Source organism: Xyrauchen texanus, chromosome 7 (genome assembly GCF_025860055.1).
Source record: "Xyrauchen texanus isolate HMW12.3.18 chromosome 7, RBS_HiC_50CHRs, whole genome shotgun sequence".
Lineage (NCBI taxonomy): Eukaryota > Metazoa > Chordata > Actinopteri > Cypriniformes > Catostomidae > Xyrauchen > Xyrauchen texanus.
Window position 1 is genome coordinate 11,163,621 of NC_068282.1, and position 20,767 is coordinate 11,184,387.

The window sequence follows — 20,767 nt, forward strand, 5'->3', positions numbered from 1 at the left end:
TCACCCAAAAATGAAAATTTTCTCATGGCATACCCTCATGCCAAAACAGATGTGTATGACTTTCATTCTTCTGCTGAACAACAAACAAAGATTTTTAAAAGAATATTTCAGCTCTGTAGGTCCTCACAAAATTTTGAAGCTCCAAAAAGCACTTAAAGGCAGCATAAAATTCATCCACAAGACTCCAGTGGTCTTCAGAAACAATGTCTTTTTTTTTTTTACTATAAATTCTCCTCCCTGCCCAGTAGATGACAATATGCACAAAGAATGTGAATTGTCAAAAACTAAAGAAGAAGAATGTGAACGTGGAGATTGATAGTAAAATACATAAATTAATATTGAGTTACTTCTCACCCACACTTATCATTTCGCTTCTGAAGGTATACCGTAATTTCCGGACTATTGAGCGCACCTGAATATAAGCCGCACCCACTGATTTTTAAATAAAATATTATTTTGAACATAAATAAGCCGCACCTGTCTATAAGCCGCAGGTGCCTACCGGTACATTGAAACAAATGAACTTTACTCAGGCTTTAACGAAACACGGCCTGTAACAAAAATAAATAGGCTTTAACGAAACACGGTGTGGCAGCGGGGGCATGGTCAAGCGCCCGTCCGGGAGAGAAAAGCGGTAAGGGCGCTTACACCTGAGCTAAATTATGTCTAACACCGGTGTCTAATTTCAGTAAGCATGGGGAGAGCGGCATAAAAAGGCAGCAGCCACAGAGCTGAGAGAGTGACACACGTCAGTCTAGTGTTGGCGCATAGAAGAATTGAGAAACTTTATAAAATTGATTGTAAACATTGCTGTGGCCATTAAAAGCCTTACCTGGAACGTCAAGTGCCCTGCCCGTGTGGCAGTTTTCCCAAGAAGGACACGTGAAGCAGGGCACTTGAAATTAGACACCGGTGTTAGACATAATTTAGCGCAGGTGTAATGCGCAGGCGTAGTGGCTAAAGCACAGGGCTGTTAATCAGAAGGTCACAGGTTCTAACCCCATGGCCACCACCATTGTGTCCTTGAGCAAGGCACTTAACTCTAGGTTGCTCCAGGGGGATTGTCCCTGTAATAAGTGCACTGTAAGTCGCTTTGGATAAAAGCGTCTGCCAAATGCATAAATGTAAATGTAAATGTAAGCCGCGAGGTTCAAAGCGTGGGAAAAAAGTTGCGGCTTATAGTCCGGAAATTACGGTAGATTTAACCACTGGAGTCATGTGTTATGTGCTTTTGGATCTTCGAAATTGTGGGACCAATTCACTTGCATTGTGAGTAACTACAGAGTTCTGAGCTGAGATATTCTTATAAAAATCTTTGTTTGTGTTCAGCAGAAGAAAGTAAGTCATAGACATCTGGGATGGCATGAGGGTGAGTAAATGATGAGAGAATATTAATTTTTGGGTGAACTATCTTACATTTTTCATAAAAAAAAAAATATAGTATTTTTCGAAATTAACATTTACCAGTATTAGTAAATGCTTCTGCAAGAGTATATCTTTTCAGTTTGTTCATATCAGTTTTGGATTTATGAGTAAAATTGTCTTTGGTATATATTACTTTAAGATACTTGGGCATTTTTCATACCCCAAATGTGAATTTTGAAGCTGCCATTTTTTTTTGTAAAAGTATGTTGCTAACAGGTTGCTAGATAAGAAATATATCGTCAGGCACGTTCACTCACATGCTTGTGGCTTATCTAGCAGTTAAGGAAAATGTTTGTATTTAGTTTTCATTTTAGTTTTTTTTTTTTCATTATAATGACACTGGTGAAAATGTAGTTTTTATATTCAAAACTGATTAATACTGTATGTTTAATGTAAAGTTGAAAAGTTCTTAGCTAATGAATGGAATGGCATACTTGGAATTGACATGTTTCTATTGCCATTATGGAATGTAAATGTACACATACAGTTTTGTTAACCTCACTATGCCATCTGTGTCATAACTCAAAGTGAGAACTTGTCATAACAAGTGTGTCATTGGTCTGCCTGGTCCTTGAGAGGCATGACATTTTATGGTTCACGTTACTGCATGTTAACCGCACCTCCCTGTAGAAGGTCACGGTGACATTCCATAAAAAGTCATGGTTAACTTTATGCGTACGGCTACAGAAACACCCAGCACTGTAATATTAATCATTTCATACCCTTTTAACCCTTTTATAAAATAGAAAAATTGCCCAAGAAGTATTTGGACACTAAAGCCTTACGTCAATGTATGAATGTCATTGAATTATATAACAAAATATCAAACCGAATGCCATTTATTAATAATAATAAAACAAAAAGATGTCACAAGCACACTTTTCAAGCAAATTATTTCACAAAAACAAGTTTTTAAATTATAAAACGATGGATATGCTGTTTTAAATTAAAATGTTGGGACCAGTTGGTAAAAAATAATAATAATAATAATAATAATTATGGTATAGAAAAGTGCAGTTCATAATGAAGAAATGTCTAGCATAATTTGTTTGCAAATGCAACTTGTTTTGATATTTTGTTACCCAGTGCAATGACTTTCTGACTTGCAGTGAAATATTTGTATGCTAGTATGTTATGAAACTGAAATACAATTTTGCAGAATATTTGCAAAAAAGAGTTTGCCATGTCAAAGTAGATTTTCTGTTTGACTTCTCACAAAAAGAAAGCAATATGGCAATCACTGGATTGGTGTCGCTCTTAACGGATTCAGAGGTTTTATACATGGGCCTTTTAAAATTGAATTTTTTGGGGGGGAAATGCAATAATATGAATTTGTTAATTGAACTCAAGACTTGGTAGCTACTCAGGCACTGCAGTGTCTGCCAGCCGAAAGGATAATACGTTTCCAGAAGGAGGTCAAAGGATTTGTAGTGCGGAATAGAGCATGTGCCCATACTGTGATAGAATTGAGGAGTGTTTCACTGCAATATTTAGATTTCATATTACATATTCATATGGCTCTTTTCAAATCTATTGTTTGTTTTCCTTTGAGTGCCAAGCATGACCTCCATATTATACAGACCAGTAAGTGGGTGTATGCCAAACAATTTGGAGGTGGAAGGATTCTAGTGAAGTGCTGCTGTAGGGGCGGCTTGTGTGGCTCTCACATTTCAACCTTTTCTGATAATGATTATTAATAATCCAAGGGTAAATCTGAGTGAATTGAAGAATTGGAGAAAGGATGCTTCGGATTTTGCCATAAAAGTCTGCAACCAAGAATTGTGGTTCACACAAAAATGTTAAAAAACTATATAATTCACCCTCATGTTGTTACAAACCCATACAGTATAATTTACACTTATACTCTTCTGTGGAACACAAAAGGCGAAATATTTCACTGAATGCTCTGGCTGCTGATTTCATTCTATGAAAGCAAATAGAAACTGAGGTTGTCGTCAGAGACTGTATATAACGAGATGGGTCACTGGAATGCTTATGAATGGGAGAAATCATAATGCTAAAGATATGGAAGTCCTGCATTACAGTTAAAAGAGCCAATCAACTTTTGGATAGAGTACCTTGTCTGTCGTTTTTATTCTTTGAGAATGTGGATGTGCGTTAGCTAGACCAGCCTGACAAAAAAGTTCCTTTTAGAGTGATCAGAGTTTAAGAAGCACAATTTATGATGCAATTGATGTAAGATTTTGGTACTGATTTGCTCATATTATTGCTTGTAAAATGTTTGTGAGATTTTGGTCTTTCCTCATTTAAGTAAATAGGAGCTGTACTTGTATAGAAAATAGTGTTCCACAGGCTGCAGGAAGTGTGACAAACATGGCCACCAAGTGACCTGACTTGCCCCTAAATGGACTGTGGTTGTCATGGACATTCAAATATGGCGCCATGAGAAGGTTTGATGTCTATGACATCAAATGTCCTTGTTTTGTGTGTCTTTGTCATTGAAACCAAACCTGCCGCAATGCTGCTCAAGGCACCATTTTTGAATAAGATTTTAAATATTCAGAAGACTTGGAATATGTCACATGAGTCAAATGGACTACTTTTATGGCGCTTTTTTTTTTTTTTGGAGCACGACAGCCTCTGTCCCCATTCAATTTCACTGTATCGAAAAAAGACATTCTGTCTTTTGTGGAAATTCTGCCATTCTGTAATTATTGCCTTTTAATTAATTTGCCTTGGATAATGTAGGTGGTTTTAATATGCAAGTGTAACATTTCATTTATATGTGTTCTTAAAATCTGTCCATCATCTGTCCCTCTGTTCATTGTTTAATGTGTTTGTTGTGAAATGCTACTGTGTCTCCTTCATTAGCAACACCTCAATGGCTGCAGACGATTACGGATACAGCCTTGTCCATAGAGGAGAGTCTGTTTTGGGAGTGTAAAGCCAACGGCAAACCAAAGCCATCCTACAGCTGGTTGAAGAATGGAGAAACTCTAATATCTGAGGTACCTTGGGTCTCCTGAAAGATGATAATGTGACCAAATCTTTATCTGCTCTTTTTTCAAGGTCAACGTAAACAGACGGCCACAGATTGACAAATTGTCATGCCTCAGATAAGCAGATCCCACAAGAAAACTAGCTTAAATATAATGAGACAAAAATGTGTTTTATCAGCCTTGAATGAAGGGGTTGGAATCAGCAACAATCTGGTGATATATTGATTATATTGATACATATCTGGATCGAACTATGATAATATAAAAATGTGTATGTTTAGTGTATTGTGAATCAAAAAGTTTTTAATATATTGCGATCTTTTAAATTTGTATTCATTTTCATTGGACTTCAAAGCTTTGTTCAACAAGTGCTAAACTTCCTGCTTCATCGTAGACTCATAAAAATCATACCAAACCCTCACCAACTTCTTCCACTGGCTCCTTTTGTAGTGACTTAAAATCACTATATGACAACAGGTGGAAAAATACCAGTATAAATTAGATCATAAATACAATTGTAAATATAAACATGATAATAGTAACTGAAAAAACAAGCCATGATCTTTAGATAGTTTAAAACAATCTATTTATTTCTATTTTCTTAAAATGGCTATGGGAGTGCTCAAGGACATTTTTACGAGTTTGGGCATGAACTTTATTATCACCTGCTTCTGGAATCTCCATACTGCAAATGCAGGAACTGAATTTAGATTTTTCGCTGAGATAAGACATGGTATTGAAAGATCTTAGCGCAATAACATATTTCACAGGAAAATAGCAAATTGTGCTTTGTGGCATTTCATTTACATACAATACACCAACAGTTTGCGCACATACACCCACAGTAGCGCAAACACTCCCACCCATGCCCACTTGCGCTTTGCGCTGACACAAAAATTTAATTATACCATGAACAAAGGGCATTTCATTGTTCATTGTGAAGAAACTAATGCTAACAATACAATCAAAGTAATTTAACAATTTAAATTTGCAAATGTCATCTATCATTATATTTTGACAATAAAGTAAAAATTACAAGAAGAAAGTCAAAGCATTATGAGATTAAAGTCATAATATTTTGAGAATAAACCGAAAGGAAAGTTACTTCAAAGTGATATGGTGGACAACCACGAAGTGGAGTGTCTGGGTCTATACAACACCACTAACCAGGGAGATAACTTGGCTATGCAACGAGCTGAATGTGTGAGAAGTTTTTGCGAGCTCTCTGTTCATGAATGAGTTGTGCATTAGTACAGGAGTTTTCAACATGTGGGCGCCTGCAAAGGGAGGCGTGAGATATAGGCTCACACTCAAGTGACGCGAAAAATAATTGGAAAAATAATTGGAACTGCTGTGAATTATTAAGTCCACTTCAAGATGTGATAATATCCCCTCAGTTACAATTGTTTAGAGAGGAAAACCCAATGCAGATTGGGACTGCTCGAAACTGTCTGATTCTTTCTCCTGAATAAATAAAATGTACATATCTGCTGCAGAGTCCAGATACTAATAACTCTGTGTTGATGAGCCAAAATACCAAGGATTTATTTATTGCTAAACCTATCCTAATGTATGATTTAACTACATCCTCCACATCTATCTCTTGCATTAACGAAGCTGCTGGCTCGGTGTCCATTCTATCGTTGTTATAATGACACTCCTATTAGCCTAATATTGAGATTTTTTTTCTCTAATCTCTAATATTTCTCTAATATTTCTACTTTATTCATACAATATAGGCTACTACTCTGTCTCAATGCTTTGACTTTATTCTAATATACTTTATGCTCAAAATATTATGACAATAATCTCAAAATTCTACGACTTTATTCTCAAACTATTACAACTTTACAACTTTATTTGCAAAATATTATGACTTTATTAACGAAATAAATGTTTTTTGCATTTTATTTAACGTGGCTATAAAACGGCATCATGGGATCACAGAGTAAAGTTAAAAATAACTTTAATTTATACCGCATATCGAAACACCTGCATTGGGTTTCATGATTTCAGGTTGTTTTTAACGCTTGATAAATGCTAATAGAGTGTTTTTTTCCACCCTTTTCCTCTGGTGTGCAGACTTAAGTACAATAATTAGACAAGTTAAATGTCATTTGATTTTAAACCATTTAAAAATCAAGGCACCACTAAACTCCATGCACATGATGTGAAAATGTGAACCAGCACGGGCAGAGCGCATGTACAGGCAGTGACAGTTTGATCATTTTTGTTTGACTCTTTGTGAGATTTATCATTTTAGACTATTTACACATATGTGCTGTGCTGCTATTTTGAGTTGCGTTTGAGGAAATTCCATTGCAAAAAATATTCTTTATTCCTGCGTCTTGACTACTTTAATTTACATTTGAAACCATAATTGAAGCCTGCCTTGTTGCTTTTGTACCCTGATCTAATGAACATTAAGCCTTTCTACTATTTTTATTTCCATCACAAAAAAGCATTCGTCACTCTTAACAAAAGATCCGGGGCTCCAGCCCTATCAGCCGGGATCTAGATACGCCACTGCCAGGAACAGCAGCTGATTTTGTGCAAGAGACTCCCACAGCCAAACATCAGCAGACTTATAAGGCAATAGAGCGACTCCAATAGATGTGACCTGCATTCAAGTTGAGAGTGGCCCATACACCCCCCCCACACACACACACACCACCTTTCCATCACACATCACATCAATCTCTACTTGTGACTCTTTGTGCTGAGTTCAGCCCTTAAGAACAGCCTATAGGCTTAAATGTTTGCCATGCCATTAGCAGAACCATCAGCTCAACACTTCCCCACCTGTCTCACACACTTTTCTGACTGGATGCCCATGCCAAATGAATTGGCCATTAGTATTTCACTGCTATTTTCAACATTTCTGTTCAGTGAAGCGAGGGGTCAGCATTTTTTCCCCTCCCTTATAACCTCCACCATCTTGCAATAACTTTCTTAGACGTTCAGTCAACATATGTTGAATGTTAGAGTGATATTCCAAATAACAAAAACGTACGATTCTTCCAAGAAACAGCAAATAATTGTGTGGAAGATAATGTGATTGTTTTGTCTTGTCAAGTTGATGTCTTGTTTGTGTATTGAACTGCCTTGAGAAGCTAACTTTAACGGTGTTATATAAAAAAGAATGATGCTTTGCTAAGGCAAGCTTCACTATTACAGTTGCTCATACTTGGGGTTTGGGATTTGAACAATCCCCTAACCTTAAGTATTAAACTTTGGCATGTTGCTCATACCACACTGGTTGTAATACAGACATGAATGATACCTCAAATTGAGCGACTTGTTGAGGAGAGGTTTGTTATTATTTTTCTTAGCGAATGGAATATGAAGTTTGCTTGTCGGATGATGAAATGAGTGAAAGAATGCTGTATACTTGCATTGATGGAGAGACCTGACCCATTTTACAGAACTAGAATATCATCGCTCTTAAGGCTCGGGCCAATTAGCAACCAAAATAAGAAAAAGAACACCCTAGCAACCGCATAGCAACATGTTAAAGCCAATCAGAACACCTTAGCAACCACATAGCAATTCTCTCACAAACACCCTAGCATCATGGCTTACAGTTTTGCATGGGCAAGCACCCACATTTTCTCCTTAAAATGTAAAATCGAGTTATTATTTATTATTTTTAACATTTGTTTGTTTGTATTTACAGGGCCGAGTGCAAATAGAGAACGGTGCTCTCTCTATATCCTTGTTAAACATTTCAGATGGTGGGATGTATCAGTGTGTGGCGGAGAACAAGCACGGCATCATTTATTCCAGTGCCGAATTGATGGTGCTCGGTACGACCACATGCCTCCTTTTCCTCTGCCTGCTCTCCATTCTTCATATGAATGATAAAAGTTTATTGTCTAGTCAGAGCTCAAGTCCAAATTACACAGCCACATCATTCAAAAGGTCACTCGAGGCAGCACTGTAAACGTCCGTTTGATTGAATGCTTCATTCCAAACTAATTTCCCCCCCAATATTGATTTGGATACTTTGCGATGCCTGTGCATCCTGAAGTTTACTTATTGTAATCATAACACTTCGGTTGATATTGTGCATATGGGGCCAGAGTCTAATAAATGGCGTCTTTGGAGGGTATCGTTTGGAATATTGTAAAATGTAAGTTATGTTGAAGACAAATGACCTAGAAGAAGCCCACAGAAGCGGATGGCTCTATTTGTTAGGTCCTTAAAATGCTTTCCTTCTCTTTTGCCAAAGGCTGTTTAAATGTCAATTGCTGTTCATCACAGATTCCATTGAGGCTTTAAGACCAAGTCTGAGGACCAAATCTCTCTCTGTTTCTGCAGCCTCTCCTCCCAGTTTCTCACAGAATCCTTTGAGCCGGTTACTTAAGGCTCGCTCGGGCAGTGACGTTACCCTAGATTGTAGGCCACGTGCCTCGCCCAGGGCCATTAGCCTTTGGAAGAGGGGGAGTGAGATATTGCAGAGAAATGAAAGGTATTTTGCTCAATTTTGTCACAATTAATTGTATGGTATTGTCCTGCATGTGCTTCTTTTGTGGCATTTAACAATTATCTATTGTCCTCAAGGATTTCTCTCTTACCCAATGGGACTCTAAAGATTGCCAACGTTACTAAGCGAGATGGGGGTAGTTACACGTGCATCGCTAAAAACCAGTTTGGGACTGCAAGCACGACAGGCAAACTGTTAATTACCGGTAAGTTTTTTATTTTGTTACGATACATTTAATATTTTTGGTGACTCTTTATTTTACAGTGTCCGTGTTACACAAATTACTTGTTATTATTAATTACTATAGAAAAAAAAAAATGTAAATACAAGCATCTCTACAAAATAATTACACAGCAAACACATGTAGTTCATTTGTATTACTCAGTAATAACTTGTCATAATATTTTGCAAATAAAGTTAAAATTACGAAAATAAAGTTGTAGCATTAAGTTGTAAATACTCAGTAACATGAATATTGATGCGCGAGGGCAACAAAGGCTATCCTGTCTGGTCTGAAGCCACAGAAGGTCTACTGTGGCACAAGTCTTTTAATGATGGTTACGGGAGGAATGTGTCACAACACACAGTGCATCGCACCCTGCTGTGTATGCAGTTGCGTAGCTGCAGACAGGTCAGAGAGCCCACGATGACCCCTGTCCACCATCGAAAGCACCTACAATGTGTACGTGAGCGTCGGAAATAGACCTTGGAGATTTTTGACATATGCCACCTACCTAAATATTGTTGCAGACCAGGTACACCCCTTCATGGCAATGGTATTAACTGATGGCATTGGCCTCTTTCAGCAGGATACCCTGCCACTATGCACAAATTGTTTGGGAATAGTTTGAGGAGCATGTTGAAGAGTTCAAGTTGTTGCCCTGGCCTCCAAATTCCCCAGATCTCAATGTGATTGAGAATCTGTTGGATGTGTTGGACCAACAAGTCTGATCCACGGCAGCTCCACCTCTCAACTTACAGGACTTGAAAGATCTGCTGCTAATGTCTTGGTGCCAGAAATAACAGGACACCTTCAGGGGTCTTGTAGAGTCCATGCCTCGGTGGGTTGGCACTGTTTTGGAGGAATGCGGAGGACCAACAGCATATTAGGCATGTGGTCATAATGTTTTGGCTCAACAGTGTAGAGTAATCTTGATGGCTCGGCTATGATTAGCTTTGAAATAAATGCCACATCTGGCACATATCATGAATCATCGCTTCAGATGTTGCGTGAAATTTATTATTCGTTGACAACTCAATTTTGCCAAGTTTCTGTTGTCATCACTGTCAACCTTTGAAGTCGAAAAATCACAGCATAAGATTTGTTTTATATAATCGAGCTACAAAAAGACGTCTTATACAATGCTTCTGTACGTTTTTCGAGATAAATTGTTTTGCTTGTCAAGTCTCTGCATCAGAAAGTTTTTAAAAGATTTCTTCAAACTTCTATGAAGAGAGCCATCTGTATAGCTTTCTCTTCTCTGTTGGTGTTTTATTTTCTCTAGTATCTATTTCTGTTTTGTTAAATCAGCCACTTGTTTCAATCTTGTTCATACGCCAGTCTAAATTTCACAGGTTAGTCATTGTTAAAGGGATAGTTCACCGACAAATGAATCATGATTCACTCACCCTCATAAATTCTGCCTAACTTCTCCTATTGGGTTTCACAGAAGAAAGTCATACTGGTTTGGAACGACATGAGAATGAGTAAATTATTTTCATTGAGAATTTTCATTTTTTAGCAAACTGTCCCTTTAAGAGAGCCATCTGTATTGACTGTTGAGATATAACCTTTTCTGCTGACCTTTTTTACAATTTACTTTTCTCTAGTTAACTCTTTAGTTCATGTGCCCCCTTATTTTAATCTTGCCCATACCCCAGTCCATGTTTCGCTAATTACTCATTGTTAAGGTCATCCTTAATTGGTGTGTCCATTATGCAAGTGGATTATTATCTTCTCACTATGCCTTAGCATGGATGTTATTCCTCCATTTTGTTCTTCATTATATAGGTTAGGGGTTTAACCAGCTGTATTTTTATTGTAAATCGCAAGAAACTTGTTAGCTACGGTATGTACCATTAAGAGCTTGCCTCTATGTTAGTCCATATGTCTTATGTAGGGTTTTTCTTTCCCTACCATGTCATGTACAAGCAGTTGACCCCTTAATGTAATTTAATTAGAATGCCCTTTTTCTCAAATAGTGCCTTCACCCAACTGTATTCTGTTCACAGTTGACAATGTGTCCCATTAATTTTGGTTTTATTAATCCACATTTATATTCTCAGATTAACAGTCCCCATATAGAAAGATAGCAGCAACCAATTGAGGCTGTGTGTATCAGTGATTTTACTATGTATAATGGGTGTTGAATAGCACAATGCAAAGGGGACAGCCTTAAAATCCCCTTAACCATGGTAAAATAAGTGTAATTCATGATTTCAAATGACTTGTTGCTTTTTTACAATGGCGAAAATAGCCATATGATAAAAGATAATAGAATGTCCAATAAATAATTACTGATAATAATTATTAGTGATAATAATCACAATAAATTATTGTTCCACCAATATTTGTAGTTTATTAGCTAAACTGTAAGATATTTACTGTTGGTAAGCCATGTTGCGATTTTCTACATTAATATTTAATATTTTTTAACAGCTGTGCCTTTATCAGCATTTTTACAATGGATTTGAACGAAGTTCATCCAATCAGAATTTAATCGAATTTAGAGTTGTAGAGTTGAAACTATCCTTTTTTTAATGGCTATTTCAGAGCAGCTTTGAATGTGGCACATCCAGTCAGTAATGTCTGTCAGACTGTTCTGTACCTATTTCGGTGACTTTTGTTCTGTTCTGTTGGTGAAATCGGTCTGTACATGACGAAATTGGAACCACTGCCCCCAGTGGCCAAAGCTGAAAGTGTTTTGTTAAACGTATTGGCATGTGTAAGCCCAAGTTTCTAGGTAAAATGTCCACAAAGCGGCCACAAAAGTGAGCTGTATTATTAGTTGTAAACTATGTAGTACATTCCACAGGAATGCATATTTTCTTATCTAATCCAAACCCCAAACCTAAACCTAACCCTCAGTGGAGTTAAAATGTAATCTTAGAGGGATAATTAAACCTCCAAATTGCATATAAATTAGTTATACAGTTATACAGTGGTGGCCAAAACATATTGGCACCCTTGTTAAATATTTCCTAATCATTTGCACCCTTTTTATTCAATACTTTGTGCAACCTCCCTTTGCATAGATAACAGCTCTGAGTCTTCTCTTATAATGCCTAATGAGGTTGGAGAACACATGGTAAGGGATCTGAGACCATTCCTCCATACAGAATCCCTCCAGATCTTTCAAATTCCGAGGTTCACGCTGGTAGACTCTCCTATTCAGTTCACCCCACAGGTTTTCTATGGGGTTCAGGCCAGGAGACTGGGATGGCCATGGCAGAACCATGATTTTGTGGTCAGTCAACCATTTTTGTGTTGATTTTGATGTTTGTTTGGATCATTGTCCTACTGGAAGTTCCAGTACAGCTCATTTTAAGCTTTCTGGCAGAGGCAATCAGGTTTTGATTTTTTATCAGTTGGTGTTTGATAGAGTCCATGATGCCATGTATACAAACAAGATGTCCAGGAGCTCTGGCATAAAAACAGCACACAACATTAAATATCCACCACCATATTTAACTGTGTGCATGAGGTATTTTCCATATCTACCTCTCTGTGTGCGCCAAACCCATCTCGGATGTTTACAGCCAAAAAGCTCTATTTTTGTTTTATCTGACTACAATTCCAGTAATGTCTGGTAAACTGAAGATGCTAGAGCTTGTTGTTGGATGAGAGCAGAGGTTTTTTCTTGAAACCCTTTCAAACAACTTGTTGTGATGTAGGTGACGTCTAATGGTAGTTTTGGAGAATTTCTGACCCCAAGACCCAACTTATTCCTGCAATTCTCCAGCTATGATCCTTGGAGAATTGTTGGCCACTCGAACCATCCTCCTCACCTTGCGTGGAAGCTTAACAACCTTTTGCTGCATATAATAACTTAATTCTTTGGTCTTTTGATCCCATTATGATGGATGACTGGAAGAGAATATTGCCTGTGTGTTACCTCATATTTTGACCAGGGCTGCTGATTTAACAATTAAAAAAAAATAAAATAATTATGCAATTAATCACAATGCTTCCGGACCAAAATAAGGAAGCTTCCTGAGAAATGCAAGCTTGTAGTACCACCTGTTTACTTCAGAGGGCAGTAAGTAAAACTTCAGCTGTATGGGCAACGCGTAGTTTATACAGTGAACAAACAAAAACATTCAGCATGCAGCACAACACAGACATGCGTTACATTCTTGCATTCAAAACACTTAATGGAGTGAAAAAATAAGGGATCTGAAGATGCGTTCTAAGTATTAAACTATATTTAACTGACACATCTAAAAATGTTATGTTTATGACGCAACGCACCCAAGATGCTACACAAGCATGTCTGACGCGCATGTAAATTGACGGGTGCTTAAACAAGCCCTCATAATAAATCTCGAACTGATTGATATATTCACTTGTGAAATGGATTGCTGTGAACTGTATGTCAATGATTGGCTTATGTTCAATAATATGGTAGTAAACAATACATTGTATTCTAAAGCCGCTTTTTGTATGGCCTTATCAATGATTAACTCTTCTGCCACAAGAATGTAATGCATTATAATTATCTGAATATTTTTATATATAATTATTTCATCATTATATATTGAATTATTGTTATATGAGGGGCTTTCTCAGCAAATATTTGTATATGCGATTAATTGTGATTAATTAATCAGGACACCATGTAATTAATTCGATAAAAAAATTGTATCGATTGACAGTCCTAATTTAGGACTGTCATGGCTGAACAATTTTATGTTCCTTGTCACCCAGGTGTACTAAAAAAATCTAAATATGAATGGGAATATACTTCAGATACATTTTACTCATTAGAATTTCTAAGGGTGTCAATAATTGTGGCAATAATTGTTTTGGAGAAAAATATATATATTTTTTTTCTAACTTTCAATTACTTAAATTAAACGTTAGATTTTTGTGAATATTATGAATGAAAGTTCAAGAGGATAAACAAATAAGACATTTTCACAGCCTTCTTTGCTCATATTTACTGAAGGTGCCAATATTTTGGCCACCACTGTATATGAGTCAGTTATATATGCCAATAAATGCTCATTAAGTCAAGCAGAAGCCTTTTGTTATAATTTAATGATTTATTAATATTTATTAATTTTAAACATTTGGAAGATTGTTGTGGTTGTCTAATAATTTGTTTTTGTATTATTATTATTTTATTTATTTTTTATCTGCACAGAATATCCTCTGTCACTTTAGTTGTCTCAGACTAATTAATCTAATAGACTGTGTTGTAACTTTAACAGAACCCACAAGGATCAGCCAGGGCCCCAGCAGCACAGAGATCACAGTCGGGGAGAGTGTTGTGCTGCCCTGCCAGGTGACTGCTGATTCAGCCTTGGACGTGGCCTTCTCCTGGGCCTTCAACGGTCAGCCCATTGATTTCCATCAAGATGGGGACCACTTTGAGAGAGTGGGAGGGGTGAGTATTGGCTTGTGTTTTCTGGAAGGTTTTGCAAACTCAGCACTCGTATATATATAGAGCAGGTGGGATAAGAGTGCTCAGTTTTTAATGTACTCTGTAGAAATACAATGTACTATGCAGCATAACATACAATGTACTATGCAGCAAAAATCAGTTATACAGAAATTATTATGGTTATGATATCACAACCATGAGCTCATTAACAGATGACCACCCAGGTTTAATATCAATGGCTATATCAACACCCTGATGTGTAAACTATGTTGGTATATGAAGTTTAGTAACAATTGAGATCATTTACATATACAAGTATTACAGGTTATAGTAGAAAAAAAACAGGCTGTTTAATTCTAACAGTATGAAGGAGGTTATAAAATGGTTGTATACAATTATATTATGACTGTTGTTTGTGCAAGAAACCTTCACTAACATTATAAGTGGACTTCAGGGAAACATTTCAAAGCTACAGAAGTGTAGAATATGTAAAAAATAACAAATACAAAAGAGAAATCTGTACAACAAATGATGTGTTGTCATATGCAAATTCAAAGCAATATCATTTCAAGGTTCGAAAAATGTGTATGAAAAATATTTGCTGCTCATCAGTTGCAGCAAACCAGAGTCTGGCATGTTAATATCGAATATGTCTCAAACTCAAACACTAAAAGTACTCTAACAAGGTTTTTTATAAAATCATTGTGCCGGACAAGAAGCGGTTTAAACTTTGAATGCTCTTTTTCAAAGAGATTTACCTGCCATTATGACTGTAACAATTTTATTATTTTTTATTTGATTCAACATGTATCCCAAGCAGCTGGTCTTAACCATGTGAATCAAGGAAACAGGCCACATCAATTAAAATGGTTGTTCCCTTTTTACACTTACAGTTTTTAAATCTGAACAGAATTAATTCCTTATTGCTGCAAGACTCAATTGAACTGAAATCCAGCCCTGAAAAAGGATTTGTGTTTTGTCAAACATGCATTCCATTTGGACTCTTTTGGATGAACATGGCATAAAGAGCTTTTAATAAGTTCAGCATTAATTTAAGAACCACTATGGCAGTGTTAGACCAGTATCAGATATAGGTCCAAAGCATAGATAAACAACCACATAACAAAAAGGGATTTGAGCAGATAATCGGGCACTCTGAGATCTGAAATCTTACCACAGGTTGAGATTGTTTAAAAATTACAGACATTTAAAAATTAAAAACACATGACATAACAGTTTAAGTCTGAAGTTTACATACAACTTAGCCAAAAACATTAAACTCAGTTTTTCACAAGTCCTGACATTTAACCGAAGAAAACATTTACCTGTCTTAGATCAGTTAGGATCACTACTTTATTTAAGAATGTGAAATGTCAGGATAAAAGTAGAGATAGTTATTTATTTCAGCTTTTATTTCTTTCATCAAATTCCCAGTGTGTAAGATGTATACATACACTTTGTTAGTATTTGGTAGTATTGCCTTTAAATTGTTTAACTTGGGTCAAACATTTTGGGGAGCCTTCCACAAGCTTCTCACAATAAGTTGCTGGAATTTTGGTCCATTCCTCCAGACAGAACTGGTGTATCTGAGTCCGATTTGTAGGCCTCCTTGCTCGCACACACTTCACGGCTGGGATGGTGTTCTTCGGCTTGCAAGCCTCACCCTTTTTCCTCCAAGCATAACGATGGTCATCATGGCCAAAGGTTCAGTATTTGTTTCATCAGACCAGATTAAATAAAAATAAAAAAGTACGATCTTTTTCCCTATGTGTACAAATGCAAACTGTAGTCTGGCTTTCTTATGGCAGTTTTGGAGCAATGTTTAGAGTTATGAAGGCTGAGTGGTCCCATGTAGTTTATACTTGCGTACTATTATTTGTACAGATGAACGTGGTACCTTCAGGCATTTGTAAATTGCTCCCAAGGTTGAACCAGTCTTGTGAGGCTGATTTCTTTTGATTTTCTCATGATGTCAAGTAAAGAGGCAATGAGTTTGAAGCTAGGCCTTAAAATACATCCACGGGTACACCTCCAATAGACTCCAATTAGTCAGTTTGCCTTTCAGAAGCTAATTGGATAAATGCCTAAAGGCTTGACAACATTTTCTGGAATTTTCCAAGCTGCTTAAATGCACAGTTAACTTAGTGAATGTAAACTTCTGAACCCACTGGAATTGTGATATAGTCAATTAAAAGGGAAACAATCTGTCTGTAAACAATTGTTGGAAAAATGGCTTGTGTCATGCACAAAGTAGAGGTGCTAAACGACTTGCCTAAACTATAGTTTGCTAATTTGAAATCTGTGGAGTGGTTAAAAAATAAGTTTTAATGACCTTCTGACTTCAACTGTATATCCTGTTCTTGTCATGTGATGGTGGCCATGTAAGTTTCACATGAAGGGCTGATCTCTCAAAGGCAATTTCAAATGACATGACATATGCAGACATGGCTTATAATGAGATATGGTTTTCACAGATTCACACTTCCTCTGCTCCAAATAATTAAGAGCCTCAACAGTCTCAACAGCCTCTGATGGCTACATTACCATAGTTAATCCTAACCCACTATAAAGTCTTCCTGTCTAATCCATGAATTTGGGATTCCAACCACTGAATGTGCTCTCTTATGTAATCGATTGGTTTTGACTTAAACTTGGTTGATGGGTAAGCCACCACTGTCAAACATAAGTGCTGGTACATGTTTTACTTACAGTGTATATATATATATATATAGAGAGAGAGAGAGAGAGAGAGAGAGAGAGAGAGAGAGAGAGAGAGAGATTTTCATGTACAGTAAGAGTAGTGGTCTGTGGTTTGAGGCTGTTAGACTACTACATAGACCAATGTGGTTTGTTAGCAGGGTTCAGCTTGAATGTACAACATTTACTTAATAAACCATTTTATATTAAAGTTTTAATTAAAGTAAATCTGGTGTGTAATTTTTCCAGATGTTAAAAGTCTTTCTTGTATCCCAGTTTAATATCCAGAGTTTAGCTTGATTTCACCTGAACGTGTTTGTATGAGTGGCCCATCAAGCCAGACACAGCAACATTAACTCAAACAATGGTGTGAGTATGGACAGGACTATCTTTTTCTACAACCAATGGCGTTTTCTGGAATCTGATTGAAAACGGTGATTATTTTTTAAATTCCACTTAGTGCCTCTAGTGATACAGAGATTATACACTTCAGCTTCTAATTTTTATTTTATTTTAACTTTATTTAATGTAATTTAATTTAAATGTAATTCTATTTAATTTTATTGTATGTAAAAAAAATACTTTTTTGTTGTTTGTTTGCATGCATTTATGTATATATTAATCTTCGAGACTGATGGATGGAGTAGTGCTTGTATGTGCACACATTATGCATATGTCTTTTATTTATGCATTGTTATGTCATTTGATTCTTCACTGTAACTGGAAAAGGCTTGTAACATTGGACATAGCATGTAAAACATTCAAATGAAATCAGACTGTCAATTCCAATTAATTAGAACCAAAGGAACATTGAGTCAATTTATTTTGATTCACAAACACACTGTATTATGCTTTACTTGGTTTTGCCATTAGCACATTTTTCAAATTTTAAACAAGCTATTTTGTAGTCTGTACCAAAATTCGGTATTCTCCATGGATTTAATGTGCTGGGGTTTTATTTAGAACTAGTGTATATTAACTCCCACTCTACATGCTTTGCTCTCTTACCTGGTCCTGGCTTATGTAATGTGGAATAATTAGTACTGTCTTGCCAATTAGCCAGAGTGTGTGTGTTTAACTGTGCTCCTGTGTGGTTGAGAGTGCTGGATCTGAATGAATCCAGGAGGCTAGACACTGAGACTGTTTATTTAGCTCTCTCGGAACGCAGTAGCCATTTTAAAAGGAAGAAAGTACATCTGAGTATGCAGAAATCTATAGCTAGAAAGACAATATGTCAGCCTCAGCTTTATTTTTGTGGTCAGTATACAGAAGAAATTGTAAACACTCAAATGCTAAATTTGTGCTACTCTGGTTCGAGTCATCTGTTTGAAGTGCCTCGTGCAAGAAGAAAAAAAATAGTTTGCTTAACTTCATGCGACACCAAGGACATATGCGTGTACATTATATTTTGACTTTGCTAACACAACACATAATTTGTATTAATTTTAATGAACTGAATACTGTTTACAACACTTTAGACTGTCATTTAAGGGTTAAAATTCTGATGCACCAGTCAAGTGACACAACAGCATGGAGTGAATTTTTGTGAAGCGCTTCTACGGGTGCACAGTTACCCAAAGTGCCCCTGATCAGAAATGTCTTAAGTTTTTTCATTGAAACCTGTTTGGGTATGAAGAGTAGCATCTATTTTTTAATTTGATTTAGCGCTTTAAAACGTAATAGATTTTTCATGTATCAGAGTGATGATAAACATGATGTACACATACATGTATTGTGGGAAATTATTCCCACAAAAAAACAAAAAACAGGTTTGTTATTTTTAATAACTTTCCACAGTAACAAATCTGTGGGTTATTTCTCTTCATTTTAATGTAAATGTTGTTATATTTAATTTGATATAACTGTATAATACGGTTAAATTTATTAACATTATTAATGCATTCCCATATTCACTATGCATTTACAATTGAGAATCAATCCAAACATTTTTGCTTTCAGAGGCTTCATATGGAGTTTGGATAAAAATAAGGTGCATTTTGTCTTGTTCTGAGACCAGTGCAGAGAGACAGCACACTGGAGGTTAAGTCATTCACTAAATAGGGGGCAAGGGGAGATCCTATAGCTTTCTCTGCTGTTAAGATCATTCACTCCTAAAATCCAACCAAAAGTTTAGTTTCAGGCTACAGATGATGTTTAGACCACTCAACATGTTTGATAGACGTGGGACAGTGCTAATCGGTACATAGATTCAGATTTTTAATGCTCAGTCTTATTTTAAAATGGTTGGCAGTGATTGGATTTTATTTATTGTGAAATAAGTTGAAGTCAAAATGAAACTGCATTTGCAAATCAATGCAGTGATATTCAACAACAAAAAAAAGTGTAGTGCAAGATTCGATTATCCATTAGAAATTGATCATGAAAAGTGGTCTATAAGACAAGAGGTTGGAGGGAAGGTGTTGAAAAATAGGAGTGCTTGGGTGACATCAGCCATCGAGATGGAGCAAGTTGGAAAGTACTCAATAATACCAGGAACGTGTAGTAAGAATGTAAAAAATGAGAACGTAAAGTTTAAAAACTAGATGATGGCAGGGTGCCATGATTGACCAATCAGAATAGAATTTTCCAAAGAGACTATTAGAGTTATATTGAAAAAAATACATTAATGATGTGCAATAATCTTTGTATGTTTTGTCCCCTGTTGCAACAGAGCTTTTCCGGTGACCTTATGATTAGAAACATCCAACTAAATCATGGTGGGAAATACGTTTGCCTCATCGATACAGATGTCGAGAGCCTGTCGACTAATGCAATATTGGTTGTTAAAGGTGGGAACCAATTGTTTTTTCAATTTATATGTCCACATTCACAATATTTGCCTTACACTGGAGAGCTTCCTGCTAGGTGTGTATTTTAACGAAAAGGGCACTACTAATGCAAGAGTTCAGTGAGTGCTAAATGTGTCACTTGGGATGTTTTATTGGGGCTCATCTTCTTGGTGGTGAGTCACGTTGGTATTCCCAGGTGCGTGGAGAGAAGCTGTTTATCAAAGAGGATGTCTTTAATTGACTCATTTACACATCAGCTAAGCAACATGATGGGCCCCAGAATGCAGTGCAAATGGAGAGAAATGATTGAAATGGCAAAGAGTTATTTGGAGCAGAATTGTGATTCATCTAGTTGTGTATGTACAAGCACACACACCTTGCTAATACTCGTGCAAGCATGCACAAGCGCAAATCTTTGCACCTTAGAACACATTTCTTATTCAGAATAAGACAAGTTCCCTATCATTTTATAAATGTGCATCTATTACAAAATAACAGATTGTAATATTTGAGCAGGTGCATAGTCTAATCAGACACTCTTAATACAAATTAATTCAGTTCCATATGGGCCGTGTGATTGTGTCAGGTCCCCCCAGTCCTCCAGATTTAGTGGTTGTGGAAGAGGTCACAGACAGCACGGCCCAGCTGTCATGGAGCCCAGGCCAGGACAATGGAAGCCCCATCACTGGGTACGTCATCCAGGGCCGGACTCCCTTTACCATTGGCTGGCAAGCAGTCGACACAGGTACATTACCAATCTCAAATATGATCTGGATTTCACTTCTTAATCTTTTTAAGAAAAAC

At 36.6% G+C, this 20,767-nt stretch overlaps 1 protein-coding gene across 1 annotated transcript in view; it reads left to right on the forward strand.

The window, feature by feature from the left end:
• Positions 1 to 20,767, forward strand: part of LOC127647026 (contactin-3-like) — a 93,740-nt gene that overhangs the window by 49,432 nt on the left and 23,541 nt on the right. The window contains exons 9-15 of the mRNA XM_052131079.1: positions 4,258 to 4,394; positions 8,062 to 8,191; positions 8,706 to 8,856; positions 8,949 to 9,076; positions 14,305 to 14,480; positions 19,846 to 19,963; positions 20,550 to 20,708. Coding sequence (XP_051987039.1) covers positions 4,258 to 4,394; positions 8,062 to 8,191; positions 8,706 to 8,856; positions 8,949 to 9,076; positions 14,305 to 14,480; positions 19,846 to 19,963; positions 20,550 to 20,708 — 999 coding nt within the window. The remainder of the gene's footprint in view (positions 1 to 4,257; positions 4,395 to 8,061; positions 8,192 to 8,705; positions 8,857 to 8,948; positions 9,077 to 14,304; positions 14,481 to 19,845; positions 19,964 to 20,549; positions 20,709 to 20,767) is intronic.